The sequence below is a fragment of the Hippocampus bargibanti genome, linkage group LG12 (genome assembly GCF_051943395.1).
Source record: "Hippocampus bargibanti isolate YZ-2025 linkage group LG12, ASM5194339v1, whole genome shotgun sequence".
In the NCBI taxonomy this organism is placed as follows: domain Eukaryota; kingdom Metazoa; phylum Chordata; class Actinopteri; order Syngnathiformes; family Syngnathidae; genus Hippocampus; species Hippocampus bargibanti.
Window position 1 is genome coordinate 12,052,587 of NC_142745.1, and position 16,668 is coordinate 12,069,254.

Sequence of the window (16,668 nt, forward strand, 5' to 3'; positions counted from 1 at the left end):
GCAAAGCGCTGGAATGTCGGCATGCCTGAAGGCTTGACGGAGAGGCACCTTAAGAAACAACAAGGTAAAGCTTCCCAGAAAGGGGAAAAGATGAAGTGACCCGGGACCCAAGAGATGACAGTGGCGGAAAGGTCAAGATATGTGATAGAGGATAGAGGATTCTTTGTTTGTCATGGCCTTTTCAGGTGAAGACGTGATTGAGGTCAACAAGTGAGGAAACAAACACCATGTCATGATAAATGTACAATGTGCTCATTGTTTTCCTACAGAGGCGCCTTGACTTGCGAGTGGTCTGAATTACGAATAGATTCAAGGCATCATTCAGATTTCTTTCAGAATTAGAAAAAGAAAGCCTTCAATAGTCCCACAATGAGGAAATTTGCTTAAACCTGAGACGCAAGCATTGTATGGTGGAAATAAACTCAACTTCTTACTGGAAGCCGCTGTGTTCAGTCTTGTATCCATTGAGCTGGTGAGTTTTTGCCAGTGGCGCGCCGAGGATTTCATCGTTAGGCCTTCAGTAGTGCTATGTTTGAATCAATCCAGACTGAAAAAAAGTATGGTGTGATTTACTACAAGTCCATGAGGGGCTACCATTAGCCAGGAAATAACTCTCCGATCTTTCTTAATCCATCTTTACTTGAAAGGTCCGTCTTGAAAATGGTTTTAACAGTAAATCTGCAACCAAATCCATTTCTTCTTCTCCTTCAGCCTATGTGGGTTGACAAAACTGCTATTAAATGAAAACAATATATTTGCTTATTCAGCTCGCTACCAATACAGTGTGCTAGGCTAGCTCTGGCCAGTATGCAATCGTCACGAGCGGCTTGCAATCAAAGCAGTTTTTGCAAACTATGTTTGACTAGTGACTAACCAATCATAGTTTGAGAAAAATCTGACATTGACCATCGCCTTCAAGAAGACATTGGTATCCCTTTCGGGTTATCAACTTGAAATCTGATTGGTTAGAGTAACAGTTTGATCGACACATTTGATGTGACAGGGCACGCGGAACTTATTGTCCAGGTCGATTTCTAACCCTGGTAACAAATGATGGCTGAAATGTGATTGGTTAAATGCTTAAATAAAAAAAATCACACATCTGGAAGCAGCGCAAGAGGGGAAAAGTAACGAAAGAAAGCTGAAAGGCAAATCTGAATTATTTAATAAGAATTTATGGACAAAATAAAATTAACATCAGTCCGTGATTCTGATATTTTTAGGCCAGCAGAGAAGGCTTTGCAGGCCTTGACGGTCCGCCAATGGTTTTTGCAGATGTTCATCTTGAATTTATTTAAAGGACAACCAACGTCACTTATTTGTTTCCTAACTGACATCAGAAAAACGTTTTATAGAATCTAAAATACCCAAAACAAGCAGTATGATATTTTTAGTCAAATGCAAAACACCAATAAAAATGACTTCAAATGTCTAAAAAGTACTTCAATTTGAAACCGGAAGTGCCCAGTTCCAGAAGGTCCCGCCCCCATGATCGTGGTGTCATGGCAAGACGTCTTGCTCGAGAATCAAAACAATGGCTTCAGATTCGGAGAATATGCTTTCTTGCTGCTCATCCAGTTATGAATATGGTTCAAATAGTTCTGAAGAAGAAAGCATACATGTTTGCAATCGATTAAAGAATTTATTCCGTGTCATTTTGAGGCATCAGGGTTGGCAAATATCGCACCCAAAAATGGCGACAAAGCCGTGTAAGGAATGTATCGGCCCGTTTCCACAGGCTGATTAATTCCTTACATGGAGCTTTGTCGCCCTCTTTTGCCTCTTTTTGGTCCTACACAACGTTTTCAGACCAAAGTACAGCAAAATGCATTGACCTGATGACTGCTACAATGTGTCCTTTTTTTCAGTCAGGGGCGTTCCTTCAATGACGTAGGGTGAGGACTCGTCACCAACTCAAAAACAAGACTTCTGGAATATTCAGCGCGAGTCTTAAAACGGAAAATATAGCTAAATGCTGTGGAATCTTTGTAAAATACGCTCAGTAGAAGTCATTTGAAGCCATTTTACAAATCATGGACACAACTTATCCGGGGACGTCGGTTGTCCTTTAAAGGGCTGATCAGCAAAGTCTCGACTGTTTCGGTATTGGATTGGATTTACCTTTATTAGTCTCGCAGTAGAGAAATTGACAATTCACAGCAGCAAAGTTATGAAAGGAAGAGGAAAGGAAAGGAAGAAGTAGAAAAACAAAATGCAGTTTGAACTGCCTCCTGTACTCAAAGATCTTTGCTTGAGGATGCTCTGAAATATCTGAGCATGAGACGAAGTCAGGGGAAGGGTTGGAGCTACACCCGAAGTTTCACCGTTTTTTATCAGCTATCAACCAGTGATATTCCTTGCAGTATTAGATTGCCTTTTTTTAAAACCAGCAGGCCTTACTCTGTGATGACCATTCTGCTCCAAATGAATCAGTATTCCATTCCAATGTCAGAAAACACAAAAACAATCTGCCTTACTTGAATCGTAAAGCTTTTTATATCTGACTATACAGTACTTCATGTTTAATGTGGGTGCGCACCATCAATCATTAAAGTCCTGCCTCTATTTTCATCATTAATCATGCACATGTAACTTTTTTTAAACAAGAAAGCCGCCTTTAAAACTTAAAGAGGAGCGACTCCCTCGCTACCCAATGCACCAAACGTGACAATAAACGAAGCCATTTTGTTTATAAGAGTCTGTGGGGGACTTGTGGGTGACTCTGTGCCCCTTTAAAAGATAATACGCTCCCCATTTAATGGCCTCCGGATGACAAATTACTTCCAGGGAGTAAAAATGAAGTGAAGGAAATTGCAGCATGTGACACGACATGAGACTTATATCCATGTTGAACAGCCATAATTTAATTACAGACAACAGAAGAATTTATGCAATGATCAATGATCCAACCATGAGCATTTCCTTTTGACTTACCATCTAATAATTCAAATGTGATGACAAATATTCATTTAGAATTCTTTTTTATGAACTATAATTGGGATGACAGGCTCCATTTTGACACTAACAGGATTTCATGAGAATGGCATGATTTTAATGAAACCATTAATCTACGAACCGCTTAATCCTCCAGAGAGTCACGGGCGTGCTGTAGCCTATCCCAGCTGTTTTCAGGCAGTCGGCTGGGTACACCCTGAACTACTTGCCAGCCAATCGCACGCCACACATAGACAAACAATCATTGGCACTGGCAATCTGCCTATCTAGCGAGCTATCTGCCTATCTACCTAGCTATCTATCAAGCTATCTATCAAGCAAGCTAGCTATCTAGCTATCTATCCATTAATATAGTTATCTATATGTATATCTATCTATCTACCTAGCTATCTATCAAGCTAGCTACTTAGCTATTTATCAAGCTAGCTACCTAGCTATATATCCATTAATCTAGCTATCTATAGGTATATGTATCTATTCATCTACCTAGCTAGTATCCATTTACCTACCCACCTACCTATCTATCGATCGATGGACTTGGACATACAAGTGGTCGCATAGATGAAGAAAAACAATCTTGATTTATCAGAAAAACCCAACACTTGCATTGACTTTTTAAATCCACCAAATGTGCAGGATCTCTTTTACCTGAGACTTTCTACTCTATTTTTGAAGTTTTTTTTCCCCTACTTGCCACAGAGACTACAGATGTAAATCATCCATCCGCATAAGATATCATCTGGCACAAAGCATCTGGCCTCTTGGGCTCAATGTTTTCTAAACACGGTCCCTGACAAATAAACAAATAAACCAACTCAAAAAAAGACAAGAGAATGGTGGTTTGGAGCAATTAGAAGGATAGGAAGGGGAAAAAAGCGACAGTGAGAGCCTCATATTCTGGAACGGGAGCAGCGCGGTTGGAAGCGGGAGCGGGGACTCTGGCTTGGCAGGGTTTTTGGTGGAGAGGAGTGTGGTGGTTCTGAAGTCCTCCAGCGCGAGGAGGCGCCAGCGTGTCCGGCGGGGGCCCGGACCGTGAGCGGCCTCAACCCCACTGAGCTACGGCCGCAGCGCCCCCCCCCCCCCCCCCCCCCCCCCCCCAGCCATCCCTCTTCCACCACTACCACCAGGATCTGCCACCAAACCCCTCCAACCCCGAAGCCACTGGAAGCCTACGTTTTAATATGTTTATTTAATATTTGCAAGAAATTGAAATATCTCACACACACTCACACACAATTACATGCCGCTCAGCAGCGCATAGACACCCACGGACACATATAGCCGCCTGGCATATATAAATAAATAAGGTTGGGTAATAACCTTTTGATCTGTGGCCAAGAATAGAATTGGAGAAAATGATTTTCAAATGGAAGAAGGAGGAGTGACATGTCTGACACTGCTTGTTGCCTCTGCAAGCGTTACGTCTCGGTCTACAGAATATTCTCTGGCACGTAACTTGCTGAAAAAGAGGTTTTCCGGCTCCCACAACAACCCCCCCCCCAAACCCCCGGTGAGCTGCACTATAAAAAGGACACAAATGTGGAATTGGAAGCCCATTTGAAACCAGTATCCCATCTTCAATGTAATACTGAGCTAGAACGGGGTGCTGCCGAGAATAGCATCAATCTGCTATTAACTCATTCACTGCCATTTGGGGATTTATTCAGGAATTGAAAATATGATGTAGAGCGCCATTCCCGAATTTGTTTGGGTTTTGTTTTTTTCATGATTGGGTGCAGATAAAGCGCTGGCCATGGCCTCTGGCAATGTTTTTCCCTTCCACAAGGGAGCAGCATTTCCCGTTTTCCATGCTAGCGCATTGTTCCATCTTAAACTGTTGTTAAAGCGCTATATAAACCAATATTACATTGTATTTTGGAGAGCCGCCCTCATTTCAAGCTCATATAACTCCAGACCCCTATAATTTAGGGAATTACTATTTTATTGTATTTTTTTGATGAAAGAAGAAAGTCTCAGGTTTCTAACACTGTATTTAATGTTTACGTAGTCCTAAAACTCAATATTCTGTGGGTCCTAGAATTCAAGTGACAATGACAAAAACACTGGAGTGGACAAATTTTGTATATGTCTGGCAATGAATGAGTTAATTGGATTGGATTTGATGAGATTGGATGAGCATATATTAGTTTTGCAGTGGAGAAATGTACATTTCACAGCAGCAAAGTGATGGAAGGAAGAGGAAAGGAAAGGAAGAAGTACACAAACAAAATACGGGGGCTGCTGTAAAGGCACCTAGTCTCGCAGTGCCATCTTGAAGTCAAAAGAATGAAAAAAAACAAAATAATATGACACCGTCATTCAACCTTAAGCACTTTCTGCACCCTCTTTGTTGCATGAAGTAATCTAGATGAAAGAGAGGATGAAAGCGTCCTTTTCACCAGTGGATCAGGGACGTCATGGTGAAATGTGCACGTCTGCTACAAGCTAAAAGCAAACACAAAGCTGTAGCATCCATTGCCGAAAGAGTTTGTCTCACATCTCCTGTCCCGTGTAAATCCGCTTCAATTCCAAGCATGTTCCACGTGCACAACAGCGCTCTGCGCTGACACTCCTTTATTCTCATCGCATCCTCCTCACGCTCCTACGAGAAGGATTTGTAATTGCTTATAGGTGCCAAATGAAGAAACATGCATGCCGGTCTTCCTCTTAATATTTGTGTGCATGTGTGCACACATCCCCAGTTGCGACTGTGATCATTAACAAAGCAATTCCTTCAGACACAAATCCCTTAAACAGCCTTGGTTTCGGTGGGTGGGTGGGGGGGAGGGTTACCCCCCCACACACCTCCTTGCCACCAACGACTGCCACTGCCAAAAATAATACGGGAGCGCCACTCCAACTCAGAGCCTTCGCCACAAGCGCAGCTCGGCCGCAAGAGGGATCAAAACACACACAAAAAAGGAAACGCATCATATTGAGGAAGGGGGAGGGGGTGAGGTAGTGGGAGGGGGGGGGCTATATCTGCTGATGATTTTGGCAACAAAAGGAAGCAGACGTACTTGTGAGGCGAGCTGGAGGAAAAGTGTGTTTGTGGACACGCGTGTGCATACTGGATGAGACAGAACAGCGAGACAAGCATTTATTCCTAATCTCATTGGGTCGATAATCTAACCGCCGACCCAATAAAAACACAAGCGGTCCAGCAAATGAAGCCACAGTGAAACAAGAGCGTACAAGGCGAACGATTAGCAAGAAAGGATAAATAACAAGCGCTTTGACTCCGGTAAAGGTTGCCGGTTTTTCACGACTGGTTCGCTTTCGGTGTTGCGTTTGGCAGAGCGTGTGTGGCGCGCCGACGCCCGACGGATAAAGTCGTCAGAAAGCCCAGCGCCGTTTCCACGGTGTCGCGGGATTAATTTGCCTTGAACCGCAAAAGTTAAGATGGAAAAAGGGAACATTTTCAGGCTGAGATATTTCATGGAAATGCTGGTACGGGGCTGGCGAACATGTGGGAATTTTTGTGGGGGGACCTCGGCACTGACAACAGCGTCCAATGTAGCAACATGGAAAGGGGAAAATAATAAACCACTTGAAGATTTGTTTATAGAATCAATAAATCAGCTCATTCTTGCTCAAATTACAAGAAACTCGATTTTGTAACTAAAAACACAAACGGCTTAAAATCCACAATTTAGGGCACACGTCATTCCATGCTGACACACGGAAAGAGATTGGTGAGCTTGAACCCATATCACTGACACTGGTAATTCGGTGGATATGTGCCAAAAGCAATGTCATCATTAAAATGAAAAAAGGAGGTGAAGCAGCATTTTATTTTATTACTATGAGCTCATTTGCACTTACGTTTTTTTAGAATCTGATTTGTGTGTGTGTGTGTGTGTGGGGGGGTGTCTTCCGTCGTTCATTCGTAGCGTGTTTTAGCGCCAGTGGATTTCATCACTCGGCCTTCAGTCATGCTACGTCTGAATCAATCCAGACCGAAAAAAAAGTGTGGTGTGACTTACTAGCCAGGAAATAACTGACCAACCTTTCTTAATGACATTCATTTTTTCTTGAAAAGTCCGTCTTGAAAATGGCTTTAACAGTAAAGCTCCAACCAAATCCATTTCTTCTCCTACTTTAGCCATTGTGGGTTGACAGAACTGTGATTAAATCAACACAATATATTTGCTAATGCCGCTTGCTAACGATATAGCGTGCGAGCTCCACCCAGTATCCTCCTGTCACTAGTGGCTTGTAATCAGAGCACTTTTCGCAAACTACGATTGGCTAGTGACTAGTGTATGATTGGCTCGTCACTAGTCAATCATAGATGGGAACTATGATTGGCTAGTCACTGGCCAATCATAGTGTGTCATAGCTCGTCCAGGTAGATTTCTGACCCTGGTAACAAATGATGTGATTGGTTAAATGCTTAAATAATAAAATACACGCCTGGAAGCGACGTCATGAAAGGAAGCTGAAAGGCCATTTTAAATTATTCAATAAAAATTCATTGAAAAATATCAGTCCATGATTCAGCTATTTCTAGGCCAGGAGAAAAGGCTTTGCAGGCCTTTACGGTCCGCCACTGATTCGCACTAACAACATGACTGACGTTGAACAATAGATTTGTGGTGACTATATTTTTAGCTGAAGGCTTGGCGCAAAATGTCTTAGGGCCATTGATGAATTTTCAATAAACAGAACACGTTCAACTTGGAATGCAGAAATAGGTCAGAGTGAGATGAGGAAAACATGGTGATTACATGTAAACTTCGCAGGAGGGCCAGACACAAAAATCGACCCTCTTATCAGAACTCTGAGACAGATGTGCTTCGTTATACAAAACATCCATGCACTTTGAGTTTTGAGAGGCGCTTAGAAATCAAATGAATTATTATTATTACTTTGCCTTCTACGGATGTATGATGGCTCCCTCTGCTGGATCAACGGGAACCATGCCTTGGCCACATAACATTTATTTTGTCCAATCTACGACAGTATATATATATCTACTTTTTTGTTTGTTTGGTTATTTATTTTTGCAAAAACCGGCATCTGGTGTAATTTCTTTAAAATCTGTCTCAGGTCTCACCTGCAGTCACTTCTCGTGGGTCTTGGGCTCCACGTTCGTACCATTCGCCAGTGATACACGGAAACGTCGCGTCCCGATGCGTCAGCAATACAAATAACAAAATCTTCCAACCAATCAGAACTCTGGGTGGGTGTTGTGTGTTCTACGTCATATTTATGCTGCCGCGCAATTCTGCAACTAAAGAATAATAAGGACAAAGGCTGCGTTTTACGTGTTTTGTGGAAAAACCCGTCTAATGAAAGGAAGCGTTTCTTTTGGTGGGGGGGCTTTTCATCCGAATCCTACCGACTGTCCGTCTGAAATAGGGAATGAACGACGAGACAGCCTCGGACAGCTGGAACAGAAACTCCGGGTGCTCCAGGTCAAAACTACATTCAGGCTAAAATAGCCTATCATGAGGGTGATCGAAGATTTTAGCATTAGTGTTGTTTACCCAATCCCCATAAAGCTAACTGATAAAGCGACCGATGTTTACCCTATTAAGCATTTTGATTAGCTAATCGGTCGGGTTGTAGAATTAAACGACAGTACATCATTTGAAAAGCTCGGCGTAATATTTCGGTCATTAGTGCTAATGGGCAGTAAAATTATAAAGGGTGGGTTATAAATAAATCGCTATATTAAATTTTACTTTATTTTTTTTTCTGGATTATTTTCCTGCCTGTGCTTTTTCCTTTTCTGATGTTCTTACATCACCACGTTCATTTTGACTTTATTCTTTTATCCGTCTCAAACTTGCTTTTTTTGCCCCGTGGCATATTTCCTTCTTACTTTTTCCTCCCAAACCAGCAAAAAAAGATCGTTTTAGAGCTAATGATATGTGATCATTTTTTCACATGAGTGTGATGCTTTCTCAATCTAATATTGGCCCAAATCCCCTTATGTACCTCTTCAATGTTGCTTTAGAATCAAGTTTGTTTGTTCTTGACTCTAATTGTTTTGTGTTTTGATTATTACGATAATTTTTGTTTCTATGCAGTATTGAGCAAATGCTGGCTGTGAATCCCGGTAAGACGCCGATTAGTCTGCTGCAAGAATATGGAACGCGGATAGGCAAGACCCCGGTGTATGACCTGCTGAAGGCCGAGGGACAGGCCCACCAGCCCAACTTCACCTTCCGCGTCTCCGTGGGAGAGATCAGTTGCACGGGCCAAGGCCCCAGCAAGAAGGCGGCCAAGCACAAAGCGGCCGAAGCGGCGCTGAAGATGCTCAAGGGGGGGCTGGCAGGTCCCATAGCTTTTGGAATTGAAGAAGACTCATTTGTTGGGGTTGATGTCCCTGCAAATGAAGAAAGGTCAGTTAAAATTTACATGCAAACGTATTCATGAAGAACTTCGCATTTTAAATGACCTATAACATTAAAAAAAGACAATTATTCAACTGATGTCATCTGTATTTTGCAGTAATTAAAGTCACCTGGCACTTTGTAATATTTATTTCTTAGTTTGTTCATCACATTTTTACCAGAACCATTAAAAAGAATTGCTAAGAGCGGCTAACAAATCGTTGTAGGAAATTGATGGATGAATAATCCACACATTGTTCCGTTGGAATTTAATTTCTGCATCTGGCATTTTGTCCAGCTCTTCATGTGAGATGAAGACTTTCGGCACTTCGCAGCAATCAGAATGTAACCCCGTTGGAGCCCTGCAGGTTTGTTTTATTTCTCTTTTGATATTCATAGAAAATAAGCTTAATACATTCAAACACTTCTATTTTTGTCTGCTAGGAACTGGTGGTTCAGAAGGGGTGGCGTCTACCTGAGTACACAGTGACACAAGAGTCCGGTCCGGCGCATCGCAAGGAATTCACCATGACCTGCAGAGTGGAGAAATTTATGGAAATAGGTAACAAGAACAAACATAAAAATCCATTAGGCCATTGGATCTCACTAAATGCGTGCCCGTGAGTGGTCTATGTACATAAAAACTGGTGTGCCATTTTTCAAATCAGGTAGTGGTACATCCAAGAAGTTGGCCAAGAGGAACGCAGCTGCCAAAATGCTAGCGCGGATACACGATGTGCCGGTGGACCTCAGGACTAGCAACGACGGCGACGCAGAAGATGATACATTCAACACGGTGAGCGACTTGAAACATGTGATCTACATACTTAGGAGGTCTACAATGAATCAGTCATTTTTCGTCGTATGCTGTCAAGAAAAATAATTTGTTGTAGTCTTACTATTCATACCAAAAATAATCGGGGATTTGTCAATGGGTTTCTATGTTTTTTTTATCTCAGTATATTGCCTTAACTCATTCACTACGAGACATGTGCAAAAATGTCCACTCCAGTACCAGGGTTTTTGTCATAGTCACTCAAATTCCAATAATATTGAGTTTTAAGACTACATAAACATTCAATGCAGGGTGAGAAACCTTCGACTCTCTTCTTTCATCAGAAAAAAAACAAGTTAATTCCTAAATTATATGTGTCTGGATCTATATGAGCATGAAATGAGGACAGATGTCCAAAATACAATGCAATACATACATATTGGTTAATACAGCGCTTTAACAAGAGCTGAAACTGTAACAAAGCTCTAACATGGAAATGCTACCCCCTTTTGGAAGGGAAAAAAAACATTACCAGAGGTATCTGCCAGCGCTTTCTGCCAGCGCTTTATCTGCATTCCAGCAATTAAAAAAAAAAAGAGCAAATTCGGGAATGGCGCTCTACGACATATTTTCAATTCCTGTATAAATTCGAGAATGGCAGTGAATGAGTTAAACAGTCGGTATTGTGTGTATTAAGACTAGTACAGTAAAGTCTCGTTATATCGATATTCAAGGGAGTCCGAAAAAATATCGATATAACCGGGACTATCGATATATCCGACCCTGTTTGCATGTAATTTTCTCTGTGCGTGCATAGAAATAGTAGCGATATAACCGGGACTATCGATATATCCGATATCGATATAACGAGACTTTACTGTATATGTATGCAGATTTTTCGGCATTGTACAGTAACTAGGAATGTAGAAGATCATGCCAAATGACAACAGTATACTCTGCTTTAATTACATTATGATATATCCGTCCGCAAAGCATGCGGGCAGCAGGGCAGAGTCGGGCAAGAGCAAAGGCTACAGCTGCACGTGGGATGCACTGAGGAACTCGGCTGGTGAGAAGATTCTACAGCTGCGCAGTCACCCACTGGGCATACCTGATGACTCCAACTTCTGCTCGCTTCTCGACGATCTGTCAGCTGAGCAATGCTTTGACATCAGCTACCTCGATTTAGGTACTTCTCTCTTCAACATACTGGATACTTGTATAAAAACATATTCCCGAATTTGTTTGGGTTGTGGTTTTTCTTGCTGGGGTGCCGATAAAGCGCTGACCAGACCTATTACAACAGGGATGTCAAAGTCATTTTTTTCCGCGGGCCACGTTGTAGTTTTCCTCTCGAGGGCCATTATGAATTTTGGGAAGCCATTAGAATGTTTAATCCCCTCCACATATTACATATAGAGCGCACAACAAATTAATGAATAACTAGTTTTCAAATCTGAAGTCAAGAATAATGGCTGTTATTGTGGTTTACATCCAAAAATATGACATTTTGGTTCATGGAATTTCACAAGTTTGATTTGCTTTCGCGGGTCGAAAAAAAAATGATGTGGCGGGCCGGATTTGGCCCCCGGGCCTAGACCTTGACGCCTGTGTATTACAATTCCACTAGGGAGCAGCATTTCCTTTTTATTCTATTTTAGCGCTTCAGCTGCTGTTCAAGCGCTATATAAACCAATTTGTATGTATTGCATTGTATTTTGGGCAGCCGCCCTCATTTCAAGCTCATATAACTCCAGACCTATATAATTTAGGAATTAACTGTTTTTTCTGATGAAAGAAGAGAGTCGAAGGTTTCTCACGCGGAATTGAATGTTTATGTAGTCCTAAACTCACTATTCTGTGGGTCCTAGAATTTGAGTGAAAATGACAAAAACCCTGGCACTGGAGTGGACACATTCTTGCACGTCTGTCAGTGATCACAACAATGGAGAATTACAGCCAATCACAAAATACGTATCAAACACAAATCCAATATATTCAATATATCTTGGGTAAGATGCGGCCTATCACAGTTGACTTAGCAACATTTCACATCAATGGACAATTAAAGGACAACCGACGTCACTTTTTTGTTTTTTAACGGACATCAGATAAACGTTTTATAGCATCTAAAATTCCCAAAACACACAGTATATTTTTAGTCAAATGCAAAACACCAATAAAAATGACTTAAAGTGTCCAAAATCCAAAAATGAGCTGCGAATTGGGCATTTTCAGAAAGTCCCGCCCCCAGTTCCTGACGTCACGCCAAGACGTCTTGCATTGCTAGTGAATCAAAACAATGGCTCAAGATTCGGAGAATATGCTTTTTTGTTACACATCCAGTTATGAATATGATTCAAATAGTTCTGAGGAGGAAAGCATACATGTTTGCAATCGTTTAAAGAATTTATTTGTGCCATTTTGAGGCAACATTGGGGGGAAATCTCTCACCCAAAAAAAGAGGCACAAAATGGCGACCTCCTGTGGCCACCTCCGTTTCCACATGCTGATAAATTTCTTATATGGCGCTTGGATGCCCTTTTCTGGCCTTCTGGCGGCTTTTGGGTGCAACACGAGGTCCCCAGACCAAACAAGTACAGCAAAATACAGTGACGTGATGGAAGGACTACTACAATGCGTCTTTTTTACGGTCAGGGGCGGTCCATTAATGACGTCACGTACGGACTCGTCACCAACTCAAAAACAAGACTTCCTGAATATTCAGCGCGAGTCTTAAAACGTAAAATATAGCTGTATGTGGTGGAAGCTTTGTAAAATACACTCAGTAGAAGTCACTTGAAGCCATTTTACAAATTATGGACACAACTTGTCCGGAGACGTCGGTTGTCCTTTAAGATTTTTTTTTTTTTTTTGGTCAGTGTTAATGGATCCTTATCTTTTGTTTTCAGAGGAGCGAAGCCTGAGTGGCCGGTGCCAGTGTCTGGTGGAGCTGTCCACGCAGCCAATAACGGTATGCCACGGCTTTGCCATGAACACTGAGGACGCTCGCGCCGACGCTGCCCATAATGCATTGCAGTACCTTAAAATTATGACGGGGGCCAAATGACATCAATGATGACAAACTTGAAATACCTCCCTTTTATTTTATCTTATTTTTTTACAAAAGAATAGCTCTTTGAAAATGCCGCTTATTTGACGTCCAAATGATACAAATGAAGATTTACATTTTGCCAAATGGTCCCTTTTTCTTTTGTTGGATCATCTCTCACAGTTATTTGTTTACAAAGAAATAAGGGCAGATTCAACTACAAGTCAATTTATCCACCAGGGAGCTAAGAAAGGAAGGAACATTTTTGCCATTTTAACAATATACATTTGGAAAAGGGTAAGAACTGTGTTTTTTTTTGTCGTGTTTTTTTATTTTTATTTTAATCAACATGAGTCAATGGCCCTGTTATAAACGTTTGAATCTTTTTCCGACAATTCGGAATAGTGTAGTCCAATTCACTTGTTGCCAGTGTTGGAAAAAATGACGAGCGCTACCTCAATGTGAGACTGGTGTTCCAGAGGAGATTCGTTTTTTTTTAATATAGTCAACAAATTCTATTCATGTCTCTTTTTTTTCATTTCTGTTTTAATTTGGACTTCTGCAGCAATCCAAATGCTCTTTCGTGTGTATGTTAAGCCTTGTGCATTGTGTGTGGATCCTTGTGTAATATTTTTCAAATGCTGCTCTCTGTTTTTTATCATGTATACCCCAAATATGTGCTGTTCCTTTTTTATCTTAACTGGACCTTATGAAAAATAGTAAAACAACGAAAATCCAATTGAAGTTATTGCAAAGATGACTGAGTTTGATGGCACTTTTAACTGTTTTGCAACATGTTAACAATAAAATGCAGAATTTTATGCCTACTATTGAGATGATCAACATTTGTTAGTGAAATTATGAATGATTATGACATAATTATGACAAATACACATGCCAATGTACCTTTGTGTTATGTTGGTGATTTCCTTGCTCTTTCTTCTTCCTCTCCACGATGCGCCTGTTGGGAGCAAATTAAGCATGTCAATTTCCAACAAAAGGATCTACTGAGGTGCATGCATACTGGTAGATAGTCAATTGCAGGGCACTTTTGACATACAGACGCTCCCCAACTTACGAACAAGATACATTCCAAATGGTCGTTTGTAAGGTGAATTTGTTTCTAAGTTGCTTCAGTGCTATATTTTGCATGTAATGTATGTTTAAGGTTTATATAAATGTTTAAGGCTTGTATAAGTAACCTGTATTGGTTTGTACTGAAAAACATTTAATAAAATACATGCTCTATAAAGATATGTACATGTACAGCTGTTTAGAATACCACATATTTTGATACTGTTAGGGCAATTTGCTATATGAACACATTTTAAACATCTTTTCTATTTCCTTAAACTTTGTTTTATTTTCTCTGACTTCCTGTCATCATGTCACATTCTGATTACCCTAACAACTACAAAAATGTTTGTATGTACTGTTGTTCGTAACTCGAATGTTCGTAAGTAGGGGAGCGACTGTATAATTATTCACAATCACAACAATGGAGAATTTATCGATGAAAAGGTTTCTTCAGACGTCATCTGTACTTCTTTGAAGTTTGTCAGTTTGCTGACGAAGTTTCTTGGATAACAAGCGAAACGTCCGACACCTTCAAAAAGTACAGATGACGGTTGAAGAAATCTTTTAATCGATGGACCACTCCTGTACGACTGAGAGCTTACACAAACGTAATGAAGAATTTACTTTTCACTGGACACTTTCCACAACTTGGATGTTTGTGGAAAATGGTAATAACCCAGATATTTTGAAGAAACTGAAAAGGCCTACAAACCTCATCCAAATTTAGGGAGTTCCTCTTATCGGTGTTCTTGAGGTACTCAATGCTTCTTGAAGGCTTTGCGGGGGTCTGGACTGCAAGTTGTGTGGATGCTGTGAACTTGTTTTGAAATCCATTATGTGACTCGTCTTTGTCTTCTGTCTCTGAAAAGACTTTATGTAAGACGTGTGCTTGGTGAATATGCTCAACTATCTTTGGACTGATTAGCTCATAGGTTACTGTGGACGCTGGTTTTAATTTTAATAAGCTTTGATTTTGTTTGGGAGGGGAATCCAAAACTACTTGTGTTCCCACACGTTTGTCTTTTTCTTCACGCCCATAATTAATCTCAGTCTGGACCTGCTGGATGACTAGATCAGCCTGAGACAAGCTGGACCGTCTCTTGGCTGAGGTGTAGAGGCACATCATGGAGACGGTGTCTTTCAACCTCTCATTGGGGGAGCGCAGCTCTCTCTCATCGCTCTTGGTGGGCGTCAACAAGGTAGAGGTGAAATGGGTCGGCCCGAGTTTGCGGAGGGGGGTGTGAGTCACGTGCGCGTTTGCCATTGCGGTCAGCGCTTGGACTTGTCTAAAACGACCTGTAGGAAAGAGCGAAAGGACACGTGTCAACAAATTCATGATTGTGCATCTCTTAGTTTTAAATAGTAAATAGTGGAATCTCCTAAATTGAACATGGCTGATTTGAAGTAAATTGGTTGAACTTCCAAGATTTTCTCTATTGAAATCATGTAAAAAAACTACTTGAATTAAAAAAAACTTGAATTTCTGACTGTATGCTACTGGTTCCTTTTGCTTTCAAACTTGTAGCAGACGTGCACATTTTCTTTTATCCTTTGAACCACTGGTGAAAAGGACACGTTGATCCTTAAAATCGAATAGCTATTGTATTGTATTGTATTGGATTGGATTAGACATTATTTATCTCAAGCTCTTACTTGCTATACACAGGCTAGGGTCCTCCTCACGTATTCGTCGGAACTGCGACTCTAGGAAGAGGCGGAAATTGATACCCCGAACTTGAGAGGGGAAGGAGAGGAAGCGAGGGGGGATGCGCACAGTCAGATGCGGGTCATCGCGGCCGAATCCCAACTGCCACAGGATCTCTTCGGCATCCTCTGAACGGGATTGGAGCACCTCTGGAAGACTGATGTGAGACAAATGAATCAAATCATGGTCAAATGAACTTTATACGGCACAAGACTTGTATCTAAAAAGACATATTGTATTTAATATTTTGTGGTTGGAGCTTTCAACTGTGCCTTAGTACGACATTCACAACAGATGGAGAATTCCTTCTTTAAATTTCTTGTATTCAAACAAGTGAGAATTGCGAATGCCACCCATCATTTTTTTGGGGCATCAACCTATTTCTTAACATTTTGAAAACTCCGAAAATCTGTACAAAATTAAACCAAAAATAAATCAAGATTTAGATTAATTGTAATTTATCATGCTCAGACAAATAGGTTTCAAAATTACTTGCTGGTGAGGTCAATGTGTCTTTCATTGCTGGCAGGGTGCATTGCACGTCTTCAGAGTCTGCATGAAATAGAAGAAAGAAATATTTTTTTTGTTTGATGAATGGATACAAAGACTGAGTGCAATAAGAATACATTTAATGGTGATCTGGTTAAAAATAACGCAACTGTATATCTCACTCACCCCACTTTGAATGTAATGTCTCCCACCGTTTAACGTTGAATATGAAATGTATTTTGGAATGCAAAAAAAGGAAGGGATGTCAATG

General features: G+C 41.0%; 2 protein-coding genes across 7 annotated transcripts in view; one reads left to right on the forward strand and one right to left on the reverse strand.

The window, feature by feature from the left end:
- tespa1 (thymocyte expressed, positive selection associated 1) overlaps positions 1-16,668 on the reverse strand; it is a 60,220-nt gene extending 43,552 nt beyond the window's left edge. For 4 of the 6 annotated variants that reach the window (XR_016116596.1, XR_016116597.1, XR_016116595.1 and 1 more), the window contains exons 1-7: positions 16,584-16,668; positions 16,401-16,460; positions 15,857-16,065; positions 14,916-15,499; positions 14,033-14,087; positions 9,775-9,832; positions 9,129-9,292 (exon numbers count right to left, since the gene is read on the reverse strand). Coding sequence is in view for 1 of the 6 variants with exons in the window: in XM_089009867.1 (XP_088865993.1) it covers positions 14,040-14,087; positions 14,916-15,499; positions 15,857-16,065; positions 16,401-16,444 (885 nt within the window). In the remaining 5 variants the exon portion in view is untranslated. Of the gene's footprint in view, positions 1-4,091; positions 5,558-9,128; positions 9,293-9,754; positions 9,833-14,032; positions 14,088-14,915; positions 15,500-15,856; positions 16,066-16,400; positions 16,461-16,583 lie in introns of those variants that run through there. The other 2 variants (XR_016116599.1, XM_089009867.1) reach the window with 2 other exon arrangements.
- On the forward strand, positions 6,799-14,031 carry tarbp2 (TAR (HIV) RNA binding protein 2). The gene is made up of 7 exons (XM_089009866.1): positions 6,799-8,375; positions 8,994-9,308; positions 9,598-9,667; positions 9,744-9,861; positions 9,968-10,095; positions 11,068-11,263; positions 12,987-14,031. Exons 1-7 carry the CDS (start codon positions 8,323-8,325, stop codon positions 13,142-13,144), a joined length of 1,038 nt encoding a protein of 345 aa, XP_088865992.1. The 5' UTR covers positions 6,799-8,322; the 3' UTR covers positions 13,145-14,031.

Coding starts and splice junctions, on each gene's coding strand:
- tarbp2 (XM_089009866.1), top strand. CDS start 8,323: ATGAACGACGAGACAGCCTCGGACAGCTGGAACAGAAACTCCGGGTGC. Junction 9,862..9,967: donor GGAGAAATTTATGGAAATAG/GTAACAAGAACA, acceptor TTTTCAAATCAG/GTAGTGGTACATCCAAGAAG. Junction 11,264..12,986: donor CATCAGCTACCTCGATTTAG/GTACTTCTCTCT, acceptor TTTTGTTTTCAG/AGGAGCGAAGCCTGAGTGGC.